This window comes from Mauremys mutica, chromosome 3 (genome assembly GCF_020497125.1).
Source record: "Mauremys mutica isolate MM-2020 ecotype Southern chromosome 3, ASM2049712v1, whole genome shotgun sequence".
Classification (NCBI taxonomy): domain Eukaryota; kingdom Metazoa; phylum Chordata; order Testudines; family Geoemydidae; genus Mauremys; species Mauremys mutica.
Window position 1 is genome coordinate 142,265,023 of NC_059074.1, and position 19,490 is coordinate 142,284,512.

The window sequence follows — 19,490 nt, forward strand, 5'->3', positions numbered from 1 at the left end:
CGTACATAAATTTCATTGGTTCATTTTTTGTTTTTTATTTGTTTATTTTGTCCTTTTTCCCCCTCTGTTTGTTGCATAGAGAAGCTGCAGGCAGTTTTGCAAATTCCCAAGCCGCAAATGGAGGTCTATAATGACAGTACTAACCTGGCATGCCGCAATGGACATCTCCAGTCAGGTGGGTTTGGTTTCACCAGCACCGAATTAATCAGGGGATGTCTGTCAGTTTCTGGTATGTTGCAAGGAAAATATGCTGAATTTCCTGGCCCCACATTAATTTGTTAAAATTTGTATGTTTCTGTTTTAAAGGTTTTGTAGAAATACATTCCATCCTCATAAGGCTCTTTGTTAATGCTGTTTGTTATATTGCAGTACTTGGTTGTCTATCAAAACAGCTCTCCTTCTTTGTTGCTCCGTTTCAGGGTTTTCAAAAAGTTAGGATCCAGAAGAGTTTACCTTTAATGTGCTTTGATCTAGTTTCGTTTCAAAGAGGACTAGATCAAAGTGCATTAATGAACTGTTAATGCACATCAGCAGGATCCATGCAGACTGTTAGTCCACAGCAGGCTAGTACAGGGTAGAGTCGCACTCCAGCTTGCCGTATTGCTGTAGACAAGCCCAAAAGACAGGATTCCAAAAACACCTTTTCTTGTGGCTGTGTATTTAAAAGAGGTTAACATGATCATACTTTAAAGTTTAAATGTTAGCTCTTGATTTCTGGCATTTCCTATTAGAAGTAATTTATTGTACTGTAGTGATAGTCAGCATAAGATGTTCTTGGAAAAAGCCTTTGATGTTTTGTTTTGTTTTTAATATAGGACAGATACTGATCTAAACTCAGGTGCGGTTGCTTTAAGTAAGTGTCAGTTTGTGCTTGTAATAGATTTTATATTTTTTGCTCTTAAAGTAAAAAAAACAAACAGCAACACTTGCCATTTTTAACTGTAGGTTTTCAGTTGGAGAAGGTTTTTTTCCTCTTTTCTCCCGAGTGATGGTACCAAGAATACTAAACTGTCACAAAAAGTGTATTTCCAGTTCAAGTGCTACACACATGAAGCAAAACGTCTCCTGAATTTCATAAACTGTTAAGAATTAAAAGGATGTTTAAAGCCACCAATATGATGTAATCAGAACTATAAACCCAATTTAGTCATACACATGCAGTGTAGATTAATCATGTTAAGTAAAATAAGGTTAAACACCAATGGAATTAACAAAACTCAGCTACAGAACTCAGAGCACAGCAATCTTAGACTAGTATGCAATCAGTCCTTAAAGTGACTGTCAACTTGAAATCTAGTCAGTTGAGTTTAAAAAAAAAAAAGTATCTTTCAGCAATTCACTTGCCTTTGAATACCCAAACTATTATTCTAACTATATGGCCACTTTTCTATTTAAAAAAAAATAATAATAAAAATCTCTCGCCTTTTGGCTTCATAAGACACAAAAACAAGGAAACAATTAAACTAATTACACATGTTTCAATTATTGTGTGTGTCTGAACAAATACATTGTCTTCTGGAGTTTTTCTCTTAGATGAGTTTTTGGCTTTGTTTGGAATGATGATGGGGGTTTTTAAAAGTCTACATTTTTATTTTAAGTTGACATTTAAGCAAAACTTCATAACTAAATCAAGCTTAACAACTGATAGTATGAAATGGCCTAATAAAACTTTGGTTGTCTGCATCCAGATGGCTCCAAGTTTAAATAAATACACCCTACCCAACTTTTGAAAAAACATAGGCTGCTTTCTCTTTCATGTGCTCCACTTTTGGTTTTTTGCTCAGTTCTCCACACTAGTTTTCTAATGTGGATAGCCCAGAAAAAGGTTTAATAACTAGGCAGTCTTTAATTTTGGCAAGAAATAGTTCTAGCACTCACTTGCTTCTTTTCAAAAGTTCCCCACATAAGTACAAATTATCTCCTGTCCTTCAAGGCAGGAGTCAAAACAGGAGGAGTCTGCTTCTTCTGCAATAAGGTCATCTTATTTTAAAAACAAGTAAATTTTTCTCTTCTCATAGGTATTACCATAAATTAAAAGTTGTGGAGGACAGCAGAATTGCACTGGCTTTTCACATTGGGCTTAAAGCCTAGAAAAATAACAGTTCCACAGTCTAAAAACTCTTCATTTCTATTAAAATGCCTTATTAGAATAAATGTTTGTTCCATTCTTTGATTTGAGCATCTATTATCTAAGGTACTTACATGGCCTCCGTTGCTCTAGTATTGCCTCCCAACCTTCAATGTAGTTCCCCTCTCAACATCTCTATAGTATGGAAGTACTATATCTCCATTTTTGCAAATGGGAACTGAGCCACAGAGAATGCGACTTACCCAAGGTGTCACATAAGAAGTCTGTGGTGGAACAGGATCTTGAACCCAGGTCACCCCAGTCCTGAGATAGTACCCCTAGCCATTGGATCTTCCTTTCTCTTATTTCTGTTATATACATCTCTCTCACGTTCACCAGCTACTCAGGTAACTTTCATACTGTGAACAATGAGGTTTAATTAAAATCCATGGATATTTTTCCACCCAAGGCTGCTGAAAATGGAGAAATGTTTTGTTACAGATTTGAACTGGTAAATTATGTCCTTGCTGGATACTTACACTTAAAGAAAAAACACTGTCAAGGGGAAAGTTACACTGTCAAATTTTGGGATCAGTGGATTATTCCTATAGAGTCATACTCCCCACTTCTTCAGAGTCTTTTGTAAAGAAATTCCTGAAGTAGTGAAGAGTCACTCTCTCTTCTGAATTTCAGAAGATTGTATGAGCAGTGGCAGAGGTAGATAATGGAATGCCTCACCAGGTAACAAGACATGGACTAACAGGCTAGGATAGGTAGGGTAAAGTAATGGAGACATTTTCTCTTCTTCCTCTCTAGCCCCTCCAACTCCTGGCAGCAGCTAGGAGGCTGTAGGAAGGGACAAAGATAAAGTTACTTCTCCATCTACAGCAAGAGGGAAGCTTCAAATTTATCAGACCTCTGCTACTCACAGGCTGATCTGAAATACAGAATTCCCAAATAGGATATAGAATGAGACCGAGAGAGAGGTATCCAAACGTGCTGCTGCTGCTGCTTCCTGGTATCTGGGCTTTTCATTAGGTTTTTGCTTCTTGACCTTGTTGGAGGGGATGCCACCCTTTCTTTGTATCTGTCTATCTAGATGTCTGGTAAATTTTTTCAAGTTCTGTTGGTAAGGATAAGGTGGTGCTTACAGTCTTGTCTTGCATTCTTGTAAACATGCTGTCTTTAGTTCTGCGTTAGTCAGTTAATCATCCTGCCAACATCCTTCCTACACATACCCTTCCATTACAAGAACATACGTGTAATGTTAATTAACAAGTGCTTTGACTTTAGAACATCTGGCTTTTTTTCAGTTGCCGCTATTACAGTGGGTCAAAGCCAAACACCTTCCAAGGCCCATTCTTCTGTCTAAATAGCTCTCTGCATTTCTCATGGCTATTCTTTGGCAGGCCTGTATCATCAAGGTTTTTCTTTCAAAGCATTATTATTCTGATTCATTCTTTAAACTCTGTGGCAGAACCTGTTTCTGACCCTCACCTCCCAGGCCAAATACCCCCGATGTATATTCGGATGTCTCTACTTTTCATTTTGAAAATTTGGTCCCTTGGATTTTTATAAAACTCTTTACTATTGTGACACTGATGTCTTGTCTCTTATTTGTGCAGTTAGTCATTTATAGGTGCATCTGTGGACCTCTCTAGAATGTAGAAGTGAGTAGTCTTGTGACAAAACTTACCTCTGGAGAATAAGTTACCTAATGTACCTGTCATTGTCTTCAGACTAGATTCCAACAAACCTACCCAAATTGTTCCATAGTGATAGATACACTTTGTAATAAAAAACTGAGGAAGTAGAGGTGACTTTGTAACTTCTAGCAAGGGCAGGCACAAGTCTTTAACAAGTCTACGTAGTTTTATTTTAATATTAATCCTTATGTGATATATGCTTCAATAGCAATTAATTGGAATATTGCAGTACTCCTAATGTACTTACTTTGCCTTACTCCTGGGTCTCAAACTATGCTGAAATTCACGTTGTCCAATTGTTCTTGATGTACTCAATGTTAAAGTCCTGTACAGCTCTGTGTTGGTACAGTGTTTGGGTATTCAGCGTTTTGGTTTTAGCTTGTGCCTGAAAAGGTTTGTCAGTGTAGGTATACAGATAAATATATTGGCAAGACACCTACTGGAGACATTCCTTTTACTGGTATAGCTTAAACTAGTTTCCCCAAACCGAGTAAGCGATTTAAAAAAAAAAAGACCTTTTTTGGGGGTGGGGGGGTGCGGTGTAGGCAAAACTAGGGCTTTTGCTGGCATAGCTTCTTCAGTCAGGGGTGGGGGGGTGGGGATTCACACTGACATAGCTATGCTGGCAAAACTTTTACATCTAGACCAGGCCTTAGTAGATTTTTAACTTACTTAAAGAGAAGTTCAGGGAATTAAGCAGTTCCTACATTTGTCTTTTAATTTGAATGGATGTTGCTGAAATATCTGAGCGTGCATTTACTGAATGGGAATATTATAATGAACTTGACTATTCAGTGAAAGCTCTTCCAAGTGAATAAGGGACTAATTACGAATGATTTGATAGTCTTGTATTTGGTGCCCCGATACCAGTGTGATGGATGGATCAAAATGTACACGTAAACAATCTTTAAGATCTCTTTTAAAATGGAAATAGATTGCATAGTCATGATTTTGTTAGCAGAGTTTCACTAGAATTGCTGACTCACTGATCTTAAATCTGAATAAAACGCCTTTTCCTGTGGTTTGACACTAGTAAAAAACTTTTCAAGCAGAAACATGCCGTTCAAGAACTATCTTTTTTTAACTGTTAAAAGCACAAAAGTTGGTTTATTCTTTTTTGAAATGAGTGAATTACTGTTTTTAATAGGAAAGCTGAATAACACATTTAAAGTGAACATTGGAACAATCTTCTTAATCCAATACTACTTTTGTTCCCCAATTTTTAGTATTGTCAGACTTGGTAATTCAACTGCATGTTTCGTTGGCAGAGTGTATAAAAAGCTTATATCGTATTCAGACTGCTTCCTCATACAGTGTAGTTTGGAATCTGAGACCTTTGTTCTCCATTTCATTGTGGTGAAAGCAACTGCTGCTTTGGCAATCTTCAGACAGAATTTGGCTGTCTGCTTATTCAGGCTGGGGGGTTGATGGGCTGGATGGATATATATCAGACTGCAAGAGGCCTTTATACCCTTATTGTTACAACTTAAATTTTCAGTGTTAGGGCTGTATGAGGAACAGACAAGTAGCAAAAACACAGGATATACAGAAACAAAGCAGAGTGGAGACTTTTTACCATTGGCATAATTACTGAATTGGGTTAACCAGGCCAGTATATAACATATGTGATTCAAGTTTCAAATTGAAGCTAGGCTATCTGGTGTCTCATTCTTGAAATTTAGATATAAAAAGTTCAAACTTGACAAGGCATCTCTAGATGCCAAGATTGCTTTGTCTATCATCTTGAAAAGATGATGTGACATAGTATATCCATGCAGCTTTTGGGTTGCAAAGTATCACTTTTCACCACAGAGCAAAAATCAGCCTTACATTAGTTTCTTTTTAAAAGCTGCTTGTGACTTTAGGAATATTCGCAAGTATGCAGCAAAATGTATCTGTTTAGGATGTGATATTTTATAGAGATAAACACAAGAAACTGAAGTACTGTTCTGCAAAAGATACATATCACTGTATTGCCAACCCCAAGAATAAAAAATTCATGAAATTGGCTTAAATCGTGAGATCTAAACAAATTGCTTTTTTGTATACTCTTTGAATTTTTAGGCAGCCCCTTTCTCCCAAATTTGTGTTGAAAATGTGATATTTTCACACTTCAGGGAATATCTACACTTCAGTCAGAGCTGTGTCTGCAGCAGGCTAGCTTTGATCAAGTCAGATTGAATTACAATAGTAGTAAAACTGGTGGCATGGATTAGCCACTGAAGCAGATACCTGGCATCATGGAACCTGGGCTGCAACAACTGCATGGCTCTTCTTATTTAAGCTGGCTAGCTGCTTTAATGCTGGGTTGAAAATGTGGAATTAATAGGTGCAGAAAATTACTTTTGGACTTCTTAATGTCCTGAGTGGTGGCATGAAAGTTACTGTATAAAAAGATATGAACCTGAGGAGCTTGTGGTTTTCTGGAGACAAAAGTAGATCGAGTGATGGTTCCAATTTTATGCCCCATTCCCACTGCCCCAATCCTCCTCATCTGCCATTTCTACTTAAAATTGTGACAATCTGATCTTTTGGGTGGGGAGAGGTTTGGAAAGTTTGGTCATTGGGTAAGGTGTTTGAGTGAAGGTGGAAAATAGGCTTCACTTTTAGAAGACTTCTAATGGTTATTTTTTAATCTACCTCAAATGAGTTATCTTAAATAGCAAATCAGATTTGGTTTTTTCCCATCCTGTAATATAACACAGTATATTAAAAACAAAAACAAAAACACTATACTAATGTTGGGTAGCTAATTTTGAAGTAACTTACTACAAATAATCAGTTCACAGATACTCAGACTTCAGTGCCAGTTCAGGAGTTCATACTTTTTAAAGTTAAGGCTCTGAGTTTATAACTCTGTAACTATAGCCTACGGAGTTTGTGAACTTTTAAGCCAAAGAGTTTTGGCTCAAGAAACTTACCAATTATGCAAGCATATCCTCCCATAGTTCACATGTTTAGCAACTTAATTCTGGTTCCAGCATTTTTGGAAACTTAACACATCTCCAACTTATAAATGCCTGGACCAAATATCTCCAGTTCAAAAGACTTGCCTAACCACTATGGTAAAGCCCTTAGGATTTTTCAAGGTCCTTAGATGTTGCTTGCGAGGTGTCCTGGCAGTATTTTCACTAACCACTGCTGACCTTCTGTAACTTGTAAAAGGTTGGATCTCTGGTGCAGGAAGGCTGTTTAGGCAACGCCTATAGTTCATGTAAGGTTTGTCCCACTAACAGCTAGGTGCCACAAAGTTCCTCACTTGAGCTTGCTTCTAGATAAAATTTGTATGAGGAATTTATAAATGTGATAGAAAAATTCAGTAGCCCTTCCAAAGTTAAGTAAAATTCAGTAGCCTGTCCAAATAATGCACACTATTAAACCTAATGCTTCTGCTTCACTGAAATATTCCTGCTTGACATTTTTATATATCTTTTTGAAAATACAATGTTTTTTACATTCTGAAAGTGCTTTCTCTAGAAGACAGATAGATATGTTCTAGGAAGAAATTAAAAAACACTTCAGAAGTTTAGTTTCTTTCAGGAAAATTTTTCTTGTTGAGGTTGAAAATGTGCATGTTTAAACCAAACATTACAATCTTGAAGTTTAAAAATAAACCAAATAAAAATATTTGAAAATTGGTAAACTTGTAGCTGAAGTTAATCAACCAACCATTACAGGCTACAAAACCCAATTTTTCCTTCCCTCACTGTATATGCTGATGTGGAAACTAATGCTGTGCATTGACCATAAATCCAACCCTCCTCCAGTCCAGTTACTTGCTACAGAACCATAGATGCTATATCTTGCCATCCAACATCCACCAATCCTGAGCCTGAGAACCTCATTTTTCCCTGTACAATTTACGTGTACAGACTGGCTACCCTAGTGTACTTACTTTATTGACCCTACAGATACAAGCCATATACCCCTCTTAGCATCTCTGTATGTACTGGCTGCAGATGACTGTATCAGTGACCAAAACTGAGACCTTCTTACTTACCTATGGAGGAAAGCCAGAGCAAGCAAGTATCGGATGTATTGCATTATTTGTACTCACTAGTTTAAGATGGACCTGTATCGCTGTTAGGTGTATGGTAGGCATGGAGGCTGCCTTAAAGCTGTTTGTTGTATGAGAAAACTAAACTCTGAATTTCTTCATTCTTGGCCCTTCAGAGATTCCAACTTGTTTATGGTTGGAAATTTTTATAAATCTCAACTACCTTAATTTTAGCGGGAAATGAAAATGACCTTCTGAATAATAGAATTAGAAAACTACACTTTATATGTTGAATGTGCTTAGTCAATTATTGTTAACTTCTTAAGCACAATGCTGTGGGCATTACTTTTCTTAGGGAGAGGGATGCTTTGGACCTGGCAATTTAAGACTTGGCAACTTTTTGATTTATTACAGCAATTTTCTACTCCTGAAATGTTTGAATCCTTATGATCGGTATCTTCCCTGTAATATTCCCTTGAGATAGTGGAAGAGGGATATTGTTTATCAAATATTTGTTGTTAACTTTTTTTTAAAAGACCACTAACTAGAGTAGATTTTCAAAGTAACCTTTTAAAATTAAGGGTTAAACTTAAGCAAAAAGCAAGTGGTTTTTATGGCATCCTGAAGGATTAGGCTTTTTTACTACTTTAAAAAAAAAAAAGTGAAATGGTCTTTGTCAGCAAGTTAGAATAACTCTGACTTCAGGTAGACTTTTTTAACATGCTAAATTTTATAACTGAGATTGTGATATGTATAAACAATTTTATTAACACTATGTCGTGTTTAATATGCTGTCATGACAACATTGGCTTTCCTTTTTCCTTTGTAGAATGTGGAGCTGTTCCAAAAAAGAAGGATCCATTAGCGCACACGAGTAATTCCCTTCCTCGTTCAAAGACTGTTGCAGTTGCAAAAACTGGATCCACAGGCCTTTCTGGTCATCATAGAACCCCTAGTTATAGTGGGATATCAACTTTCTCTGTATCTAGACAGGGAGTCAATCCTGCAACTTCGACACACAAGGTATACCAGAGATGAAAACTCCAGCAGTTGTTGGGGCCCTTAATGCAAAACCCATGCCAAGCTCTAGTTTTACTAAATGTAGCCTAACCTCACATTAGCAATATTTCGGTTTAGGATGAGATTACTAAATGCACATGTTCAGTTGCTTATGATATTTTAAAAACTAAATTTTTGGTCTTAAACTTTTTGGGCTTGGTCTCAGTTCCAAAACTAATTTATAAAAAAAACCAACCCCTCCCTCCTCCCAAACTCCAAATCATACTTTATCTTTAAGCCAAGATTGTTTTTAATTGAATTAAAAGGGGTTTCTTTGTGCTCAGATGGTATTTTAAAACTTATTACCCACTAGAGCTAAAAGATACATGGAAATAATTTTACTCAAGAGCCCTAGACTCTTTCTTTTTTCTCCCTGTTCCCCATAAATCATGCAGATACAATATCTTGTTTCTTAGCTCTAGTGATCATGCTTAAAGAAGGCCAATTACATAGACTGCACTTGAAGTATAGTAGTAAAAGGTCTATGCCTATAAGACACAATGAAACAATTAGAAAGGAAAACAAAGATTAGAGAACAGGGAGAAAAGGACAAGAGACAGAAAACCAGATTAGAAATCTGATGGTGACTTCTGTGCTAGCATGATATGAAGGAAGGGGACCCATTGCCAAAGCATTACAAGAATGGGTCTTGACTTAGTGAAAGTTTGGGACTCTCCAAACTATTGGTCATTTTATGGTCTTTTTGAATTCACACTGGGAAGAATGTCAGTATTCTTATGGAAAGTGAATCCAAATAGAATATTTACTAATCCCTATTTTCTAAAAATTAGTATTTAACTTCAATTTTAGAAAAAAATAATTACAGCTGCAAGTTCAGATACTCTAGCGTAGTGGATACATTCGGCTGGCCCGTGACACCTATATCAAAATGTCTGGCACTTTTTAACATGCAAAGTTTTACAATTGAAATTGTGACATATCAACAATTTTATTAACAGTATGCCTTTAAAAACTGTATTTGAGAAGTCTGAACCGATTTTGTGTCTTGTCTTAAGGCTACTTCAAAAAATAGTCGAACAAACAAGCCTTCTACTCCTACAACTGCTGCTCGAAAAAAGAAAGACTTGAAGATATTTAGAAATGTTGATAGTAATCTTGCTAATCTAATTCTGAATGAAATTGTTGACAAGTAAGTCAGACACAAAAAATTGTTTGTATTCAGAAGTCAAGCAACTCTGTTGGGATTGTATTTTGAATGAAAAACTAGTACATTTTTTCTTGGGGAAGGAATGAAAACCAGTTAGTACATTTCCTGAGTTTGATAAAACTACTATCTTTTGAAATTTTATTTTCATGTTGACAGTGAGCTAACTAGTCTTGAGAATGAATAAGTGCCTACAGATAGCAAAATGTGCAGTAGAATGAATTAGCTTCTAATTGGTTCCTTAAAAATGGTTAAATGCATGAAATCATTCAGCTGCAGTGTGTGGTTTAAAAAAAAAAAGTATCCCATTGTTAGGCTAATTGATATTCCATTTCTTTGTTAGTGGACCAGCTGTCAAATTTGATGATATCGCTGGGCAAGAGCTGGCTAAACAAGCACTGCAAGAAATTGTTATCCTTCCCTCCCTTAGACCTGAGGTAAGCAATTGAGTAATTTTTATCCTGTTGTCACTTACCTCCAGTATCCAAGAAATGTGTTAGTGATGTCATTGTACAGACGCCAGTAATTATATATAACTGTATATACACATTTTTGCAATAGAGCAGTCATGATGAAATGCTACAATGAGGTGAGTTAATGCAGTGGAATCTCTTACAGTGCTTCCACAGGTCTTCAGAGGCTTTATGACTCTGTCTAGTTGTGCTGTGAGGAGAGGTGAGTGATAAATAGTACCCCTGTAGCTCTGTCTATGCTAGCACTTTCATAGTTTATATAACCAGTGGTATGAAATGTCCTGAAAATGCAAGAAGGAAGGCTTGGTGGTAATAAACACCAGTCTAGAAATAGTCATAGTTTGAAAAAACGATGGGAAGTTAGCGAGGGAGCAGGCTATTTCAGAACTAATGCAATGTGACAATAGCAAAGAGCTAACTGTGTACAGATGTAGTAAGTGGTTGAGGCCAGAATTAGGTAAGTGAAGGAGAAAATTCAAGCAAAATATTATTGGCAATCATAAATGTAAAAGTAAACGTTTAAAAATGAATTTTGGACCTCAACTGCCTGATTGCTCTTTCTTCGTAGAGATACTAAGGTGAAGTTGCATGAAGATGAATCAGCTAGATACACAATTGAGTGTTTTACCTGCAAAGTAGGATGACTGGTATCTTGAGAGCATTTTTGTGGAACAAAGTGTTCTGTCCAGGATGAATAGCAAAGTGTTAATGAAAGACTGAAAAGCACTGTACATCACTACAGTTGGTGGTAGTTACATCTGAACTGTGCAAAGAGTTGGATCTTGTGGGACATAAAAGTGGTCTAGCTTCCAAGGCAGACTACACACCAGTGACAGTCAAGCAGTGGCCAGATACACCAGTGCAGCATAGGGGCTTGAGGCATTCTAAGAGAATCAGGCCATCAACCATATCAAATACTGCATTGAAGCTAGAGGATATGAGGGAGTCATGGTTTGAGTTCAGGACTCACTGATCACCCTAAAGAGGACTTCATTGCTATGGATCAGGCAGAAGCCAGATAGAAACAAATCAAAGATGCTGCGAACAGTGAAATGGTTGAAGATATGAATGTTTTGCTCCACTGTTTTTCTCCATTGTTTTGCTGAGGGGTAAACTAGAAGTGGGGCTGTAGTTGACAATGGGTGCTGGGGAGGGTTGGGAATGTTGGGGGTATGTTTGCCTGCCAGTGGTGACTGTGAACAGAGTTGGGTCATTTTTGCTAAGTATAAAGCTGTTTAAGAGAAGTAACATTGAAAACTAGAATGGGGAGGCAAGAAGAGATGAAATAAGTGGGTATGAGGTCCACTAATGAGATAAAATTTGCTCTGCAAAGATGGAATGCTGGTGATTGATGTAGGGAGGAACAGCTGCAAGAGTTGTGCTCACTGAGCGGGGCGGAATGGAAAGTTGGCTGATATGATACTGTATGATGGAGTGTAGTTTTATAGTGGATGGATTAAATGGGTAAAAAACACTGACATGAGTGGGAAGGAAAGCAAGAGGAAGGAGCTGAACAATGTTTGGGCAGAATGTGGAGAGAAGAGGCATATAAGGGAGATGAGGCTGTAACCGTAGCTGGAAGGGCACAGGAGCTGTTATAAGAAATTGAACAGATTATCTGCAGTCCTTCTAAAACGTGAATTGTTAATGATAGGAGCCAGCAAGAACTGAGACAAGAACTCTCTTTTGGCCATGTAGCTGCAGCTTCCCTAAACTTTCAGATGTCTCCATCAAACAATTTGTTCTGGTATCAGTGAAAAATGGGGTTAAGGCCACAGTCACCTTAGTTGTTAACAGACTGTATCTTGCAGTTCAATCCCATTTTCAGCAAGTACAGGAACTGTAGACCCACCTACTGAAACAATTTTTAATAAGAGTGGCAGGTGAAAAAAGAGCTGTAATGGTGGTTGATACAAAATGCTAATAGTGAGCTGTTCAGCACAGCTTGTTCAGGAGAGGAAGCTCAATGTGCTTAAGGTTTTGTGTTTTTTCTGAATTAATAGTAATCTTCAAAAAGTAATGTTAAGAAATAACACCACTGACCTCCCCTCTCAACTTTTTCTTATTTTTGTTCTATTAAATGGTTTAAGTCCTTCTCTATCTACACACGCTAATGTAACATAGGTACAGCTTTACCAGTGCTAGCAACAAAGGAGATGGTAATACAGACAGGCTGTTAGTGTGTGTGTGTGTGTGTGTGATATATATATATTTTTTTATTTTGAGCAAACACTTTAAATATGCTGGTAAAAATACCTGAAGTTAATCTACACTAGCACTCCAACCAGTGGAAGAGCTGATGTTAGATCTGTAGTGGGGGAATTCCCTGAAATTCAGTGTAAATGTAGCCTGAGGCACTTTTTCATGTTTGTGACCGATGAGGCTCTATTTCTGTTAGGATTTTTCTTAACTGGAAAACAGAGCAAAGAAAAAAGATTTTCTTTCTAGTCTCCCATTCTTGGGTTGCCTGACCTCTTGTTTATCCCTCTATTTCTCTAACTCTCTCCTGTTTTTTGTCCTCCCCTCCACTCCCTTATTCACTTGGGGCTTGTCTATAGCACGGCAAAGGGCTCCAGAGGATTCTAATGTGTTGTGCTCTAACTGCCATGTAGACCATGCTGGTGCGTTCTGAAAGGTAACTAGTTCTCATTAATGTAAATGTAAATGCAAACTAGGTACCTAGCAGAGTCTACACAGGGCACTTAGAGTACAGCATGTTAGCACACTTCACAAATTATGCTCCTGTGGCATGCGTTGCTGACGCTTTCTAGAAAAGATTTTAGTCTCACCCTTTGCTCCTCACAACTTTTCCAATACCAGTCCATTCTTTGTTTTCATCCATGACTTCATACACAAATTTCCTCTCTTTCTGTCCACTCACTTGCTTCACTCTAACCCCTCTACATGCACCAAGACCTTGAAACTTTCTTCTGAAATGCTCATTTGAGAAACCAGCATCTCACCCTCCCTCTGGAGGTGTTAACGCCCTAGTCAGTAGGCCCAACTTCACATCCCTGCCTCCCACTCTTGAACCATGGTGGGGAGGATGGCAGTACCTCATAGGCTGTAGGCTACAGCTCTCCGAGCACCACAACATTTCTGACCATGTCTGGCTTAAACTCAACCAGAGAATACTGAGTGTTTGGGTTAAGTGTTTAAAACTACTAATTTCTGGAAGCTTGAATATAGCACAAGAAATTCAAAGTATGTAGTTTCTTTTCTCCTTTCTCCTTAACCAGAGGCAAAATAACTTAGTCGGTGTAAATTAGGGAAGTTGTTCTGAGTTTTAAGGGTCAATAAAAATTTATAGGGATTCCAATAATCATTGAATCTCTAAATCTTACATTTCACAGTTTTAGATACTTAAATCTGAAATTTCTTGGTGTTGTAACCATGGGGGTCCCAACCCAAAAGCAGGTGTGTGGGGGGGGGAAGGGTTACAAAGCTATTTTAGGGGGTCATGGTACTGCCACCCTTACTTCTGAACTGCTTGCTGGTAGCAGCACTGCCTTCAGAGCTGGGTTCCTGGCCAGCAGTCGCGGAGCTTCCTGCAGTCAGGGGAGGTTCCCAGAGGTGGGTGTGACCTGGCCTCAGGAGCAGCCTGTGCAGGGGAAGAGAGAGTCCCCATTCCTCCCCAGCCTGGCCAGGACTAGCAGCTGGAGTCCAGCCCATGGTAAGAGCACCCGTCCAGGGTGCCCCCAGCCCTGGCCTGCCCTCCTCCAAGGCTCCAGGGAGCATTCATGAGTTAAAGGGGCCTTGGTGGGATTTGTGTATGTGTTGGGGGGGGGGGGGGGACATGGTGTCGCCCCCCTGACCACAGCACCATGGGTGGTTGCCCAAGTTGCCCACCCATAAGGCTGGTTCTGCCCCCTTCTCCTCCCAAAAGTGATAACCCCTCGCATACCATGCCACCCTCATTGCCAGTAGCAGCTGCCTTCAGAGCTGGGTGCCTGGCCAGCAACTGCTGCTTTCGGGCCACCCAGCTCTGAAAGCATTGCAGAAATAAGGGTGGCAATACCATGATTCCCCCCTACAATAGCCAGATTTCAAGGTGGAGACCAGATTTCATGGTCTTTGACTCATTTTTCAGGGCCATGAATTGGTAGGGCCCTAACTTTAAGGCTGTGACAGAACATAGTGCTTTCAGATTATTTTGGGGTTCAGACTTTCTAGGTAACCTTACTGTTAGAGAGTCTAAGAACTGGAAGATGTTGTATGCAATATGGGTCCTGGTTGCATAATTGTATTTTTTTGCCAATTGCTCCCTTCCATCTGTTTAAATTTAATATTTGCGCTAAAACATTATTTTTGCTTCAATTAGTTTTCAGCAATGCTGTGAATGTCTTTTCTGCTGTAACTATTTCTACATTTTTGTTTTTATATTTCCAAAGCACAATTGTACTTTGGCTTAACTTTTTTAATACTTTTTTGTAATTTTTGTCTTGTTCACCATGAAGTCTCTACCTTTTAAGAAAGGATGTCTTCATGATATCTTCAGGATTGTAGTGAACCCTGAAATATTTTACTGAGTACAGTATGTTTCATTATGGAAAATGGAGCTCTAATATTTAAGGAACTAAAATGCTATATTCTAGAAAACTGATTTTTTTTTTAATAGAATCTCATGCTTAGTTGCAATATTTATAACCCTGCAAAGGCGTTTACTCTAATGCAGTATCTCTCTCAGTTATTTACAGGACTTAGAGCTCCTCCACGTGGATTATTGCTGTTTGGCCCACCAGGAAATGGGAAGACTATGTTGGTGAGAAAATTACTATGCCTTATTTGGTGGAACTCTAGATATAAGCTATTCTCAGAAATTGTTGTTGTTTTTCTTGTCTGTGAAATTGAGAAATCCTCCACAGGGATCTCCTAAATTGTACTGTTGTGATCCAGTGCTATTTAGTAACAGTTCTGTATTTTTGTTTAATAGATGTAGTTTACAAGTAACTAGTTTCTTTCTAAGAAATTCCTTTCACTGAAGAAAGTGAGCATTTGTGTACGGAATGACCTACCTCATTCAGTGCAGGGACTGAATGATATGCAGTGAATGAGATTCGGAAATGTATTTGGTGGGTATTATTGTCTGACAAACTGTATACTATTACATTTCCTGCATATGCAACGTGGCTGAGCTAACAAATGTGGAACCTTTACTCCTGAATTTTCTGATGTTTCAGATTTTTTAAGACTGTAATTTAACACTGTTGTATAAGAATGGAAAAAAATCCATAAATGAAAGGTTGATTTAAATGACCACTACTCAGAAGCAATGCTATCCTACTGGACTACACCTATTAAAATTTTCTACCATGAGATCATATCTTATATAATTTAATTTTATAAAATCTGTGTATTTAAAAAAAAGCCTACTCTATTATAACTATAGAACATAATTTTATTATAAAAATAAAATATATTTTAAAATAAAGATTAAAATGTATAACTTTCATCTTAAGATCCTAGGTTCACTTTTTTAAATGAAAGCAATATGTAATATTTTTGTATGCATAAGAATGAGGCAGTCTGCTTAGCATAATATTCAGTTGGCCACTGAACAAAATTTTAAAATTGTATATAAAAATGAATTCTCAACCACTAACTCAATGTTTGACTAATGCATTCCATGGAATAAAATATAGAGACTGGCTCTGTACTGACCAGGTGTAATACTCCATTTTCCTGGTCATAACTTCCTTTTATCCCTGTCTGATGAGAGTACAACTGATAGGAAGGAAGGTCTCCTCTCTCTCCCCGCCCCTTCCCTTACTGGGAACGTTCACTGAGAAGTGGCTTTTCTCCCCTTCATCGTTTTCCTCTGAAGATTGCTTCTCTTGCTGCATAGGTGAGAGAGAAATTAATTTAAAATAAACTAGTGAAACTTCATCCAACTAATGCCAAATGAGTTTAAAAATTAAATATATTAAATATTGGTATCTAACTCAATTTAGCCTTTACACTTTTAAGAAGTACAGTCATGACAATTGCACACTCTTAGTATATTTTCTAAGTACAACAGATGTGAATTGCGATGGTGGATTAGACCACTTGTCCAACTAGCACCTATCCAAAAGTGGTCTGTGTAGAAGCTTCAGAGAAACCCAAACTCCATAGATGACAACTTTGCCTGACTAAAGTTTCTTCCTGCTCTTTCAAGTAGAGTGACTTGTGTCCTGAATGAACCACAAGAGTTGATACGTGCTTGTAGTGCATCAATTTCTGAAATGTCTAGATGCACAAACTGTCACAACAAAATTCCTCCAAGTTGGACTCAGTGGTGTATACCTTAGTGCAGTGGTCACCAACCGGTAGATTGTGATCAACTGGTCAATTGTGGAGCCTCTGACAGTTTCTCAGTCTAAAGTTGCCAACCCTTCTGCAGCAAAACCATGAGATCAGCCACTAATGGTGCGGTGGAGCTAAGGCAGGCTCCCTGCCTGCCCTGGCCCCATGCTGCTCCTGGAAGGGGGAGGGGCAAGGGGTCTCTGCATGTTGCCCTTGCCTGCAGGCACCACCCTCGCAGCTTCTATTGGCTGTGGTTCCCCATTCCCAGCCAGCCGGAGCTGCGGTGGCAGTGTCTGCAGGTGAGGGCAGTGTGCAGAGACCTCTTGCCCCTCCCTCCGCTCCCCTCAGGAGCCGCTGTTGGATATGCCAACCGCTTCCGGGAGCATCATGGGGCCAGGGCAGGCAGGGAGCCTGCATTAGCCATGCTGCACTGCTGCCTAAGAGCTGCCTGAGTTAAGCAACACCTGGCTGGAGCCTGAACCCCTCCCGCACCCCTGCCACAGCCCTGAACTCCCTCCAGCACCCCAGCCCTGAGCCCCTTGAATCCCAACCCTTTACCAGAGCCTGCACCCCACACACCCTCTGGCACCTCAACCCCCAGCCTCCTCTAAGAGCCCACACCCTGCACCCCAACCCACTGCCTAAGCCCCCTCCCAGAGCCAGCACCCCACACTCCCTCCTGCACCCCAACCTCGTGCTTGAGCCCCCTCCTGGAGCTGCCCCCTCCTGCACCCCAACCTCTTGCCTGAGCCCTGAGCCCCCTCTTGCACCCAAACTCCCTCCCAGAGCCCACACCGCAAACCCCCTCCTGCACCCCAGTCCCCTGTTCCAGCCTGGTGAAAGTGAGTGAGGGTGGGGGAGAGGGAGGGAGGGGGAATAGAGTGAGCGGTGCAGGGCCTTGGATAAGGGGTAGGGGCATGGCCTCGGAAGGGGCAGGGCAAGGGTGTTTGAGTTTGTGTGATTACTGTGATTTCTACATTTTCTTTGAGGTAGATCCTGGGTTGCACTTAAATTGGAAAAGTGATCTTGTGCTTAAAAAGGTTGGAGACCACTGCCTTAGTACATATGCTTTTGGTTTGGTTTTAGTTACTGAATCATCTAGTTAAAATTTCATCTTATAACATCTTGAAGAAACTGGGCAAAGACAATCCTAATTCTCTAGGAATAGTACCAATTTGAGCAACCGATATATGAATTACCTAAACTGTCAAGTTTCCCTCTAGTAGTATTTATGACTACTTAACTGATTTAGCAGAGATTCACAAATTGTTCATGAGGCATACTGATTTTTAGATCCTATACAAGATCCTGATTTAGCTAAGTTATGTTGCATCATATTCTATTTTTCTTCATACAATATACTCATTGTCTTGTCAAGTTTATTCTAAATCCTAAAATGCAGTGGAGCTCTTCAACTTGCCTACCATTAAGAAGGGATTTACTGTTTTTCAGGCCAAAGCAGTTGCTGCAGAATCGAATGCAACCTTCTTTAACATAAGTGCTGCAAGCCTAACTTCAAAATATGTAAGTAATAGTTGCTAATGGTTTTGGTTTCTTAATGCTAATACATTAGGATCTTGACTGTCTTACAGACTTGTAGGGCTAATACATTGATATTTATGATGAAGGGGCATCCTGTGCCGTGGGCAGGTGCTGCCTTAGTCCGTTAACCTTGTTAAGCCAAAACCCTCCACGTGTCCGCAGAGGATGCATTGTACTGAAAAGTGTATTTGATACTAACAAATACAAAATAGCAGTTTCAGAAACTGACCCTTCATTATTGAGCAAACTCCTGCACTCCCTTGGAAATATTTTTATTTAAATATAAAGGCTGTGATTTTCAAGAGAGCCCAACTTGCTTTGAATTTCATTGTGATTTAGGCACCTAACTCCTTACACTCCTTTAATATTTCCAGCCAGAATCATTAGTGAAGTTTTCATATTTTTCTGGGGGGGGAAGGCAGGGTGCTTCACCACTTAGTGCTGAATTAGTGGTTTGCTTATCCATGGTATGTGAATGGGTCATGCAAAGCTTGTGTTTCTGAACAGTCGCTTATTGACTTTTTGTAATATTTGTTTTGAAAAATGCTTGACCTGTTTAGGTAGGTGAGGGGGAGAAACTGGTGCGTGCTCTTTTTGCAGTAGCCAGAGAACTTCAGCCGTCTATAATTTTTATAGGTAAGACTTTAATGTTTGGCTATTAAGAGCTGTATATATATTTTTGCAAAATAAAATCTTTTTAAACTAAAGTGCTCTCTATTTGAGGCTCACTTGTCCCAGTAATAATGCAAGACATAACAAGATAAGGGGATCTCTCTGCATCAGTGATTACCTGCTCCTTAATTGGTATTTCATTTGGGGAGTATGTTTCACTTGAGCATGTTCCACATTCTGCCCTAGTATCCAGTAATCTAGGAGAAGCTTAACTAACAAAAGAATTGTCCTATGATAACCTTGCGTGCGAAGATTCTATTTTAGTGCATTTTTATATATGACCTGCAGTACAGAGCTATGAAAATGTTTTGCATTTATTTTCTCATCCTATTTGGAAACTTGAGGTTTATTACCCACAGATGACAGAATGCATACAGTATTCCTGTCCTGTCAGATGTCAAATCCGTGATCCTTTACTGATGTCACTGGGCCTTGCACTTTTAACACCTATACAAATACATTTTTTAAACTTTTTGGCAAAGTTTGTCTGCCTCCTGAAGAATAAAGATAAGACCTCTTTTAT

The 19,490-nt window shown here is 39.0% G+C and overlaps 1 protein-coding gene across 5 annotated transcripts in view; it reads left to right on the forward strand.

The window, feature by feature from the left end:
* Positions 1–19,490, forward strand: part of SPAST (spastin) — a 58,749-nt gene that overhangs the window by 16,360 nt on the left and 22,899 nt on the right. For 3 of the 5 annotated variants that reach the window (XM_045009525.1, XM_045009521.1, XM_045009522.1), the window contains exons 4-10: positions 80–175; positions 8,601–8,794; positions 9,847–9,980; positions 10,339–10,432; positions 15,156–15,230; positions 18,206–18,277; positions 18,856–18,931. In XM_045009525.1, the coding sequence (XP_044865460.1) occupies positions 80–175; positions 8,601–8,794; positions 9,847–9,980; positions 10,339–10,432; positions 15,156–15,230; positions 18,206–18,277; positions 18,856–18,931 (741 nt within the window). The remainder of the gene's footprint in view (positions 1–79; positions 176–8,600; positions 8,795–9,846; positions 9,981–10,338; positions 10,433–15,155; positions 15,231–18,205; positions 18,278–18,855; positions 18,932–19,490) is intronic. The other 2 variants (XM_045009524.1, XM_045009523.1) reach the window with 1 other exon arrangement.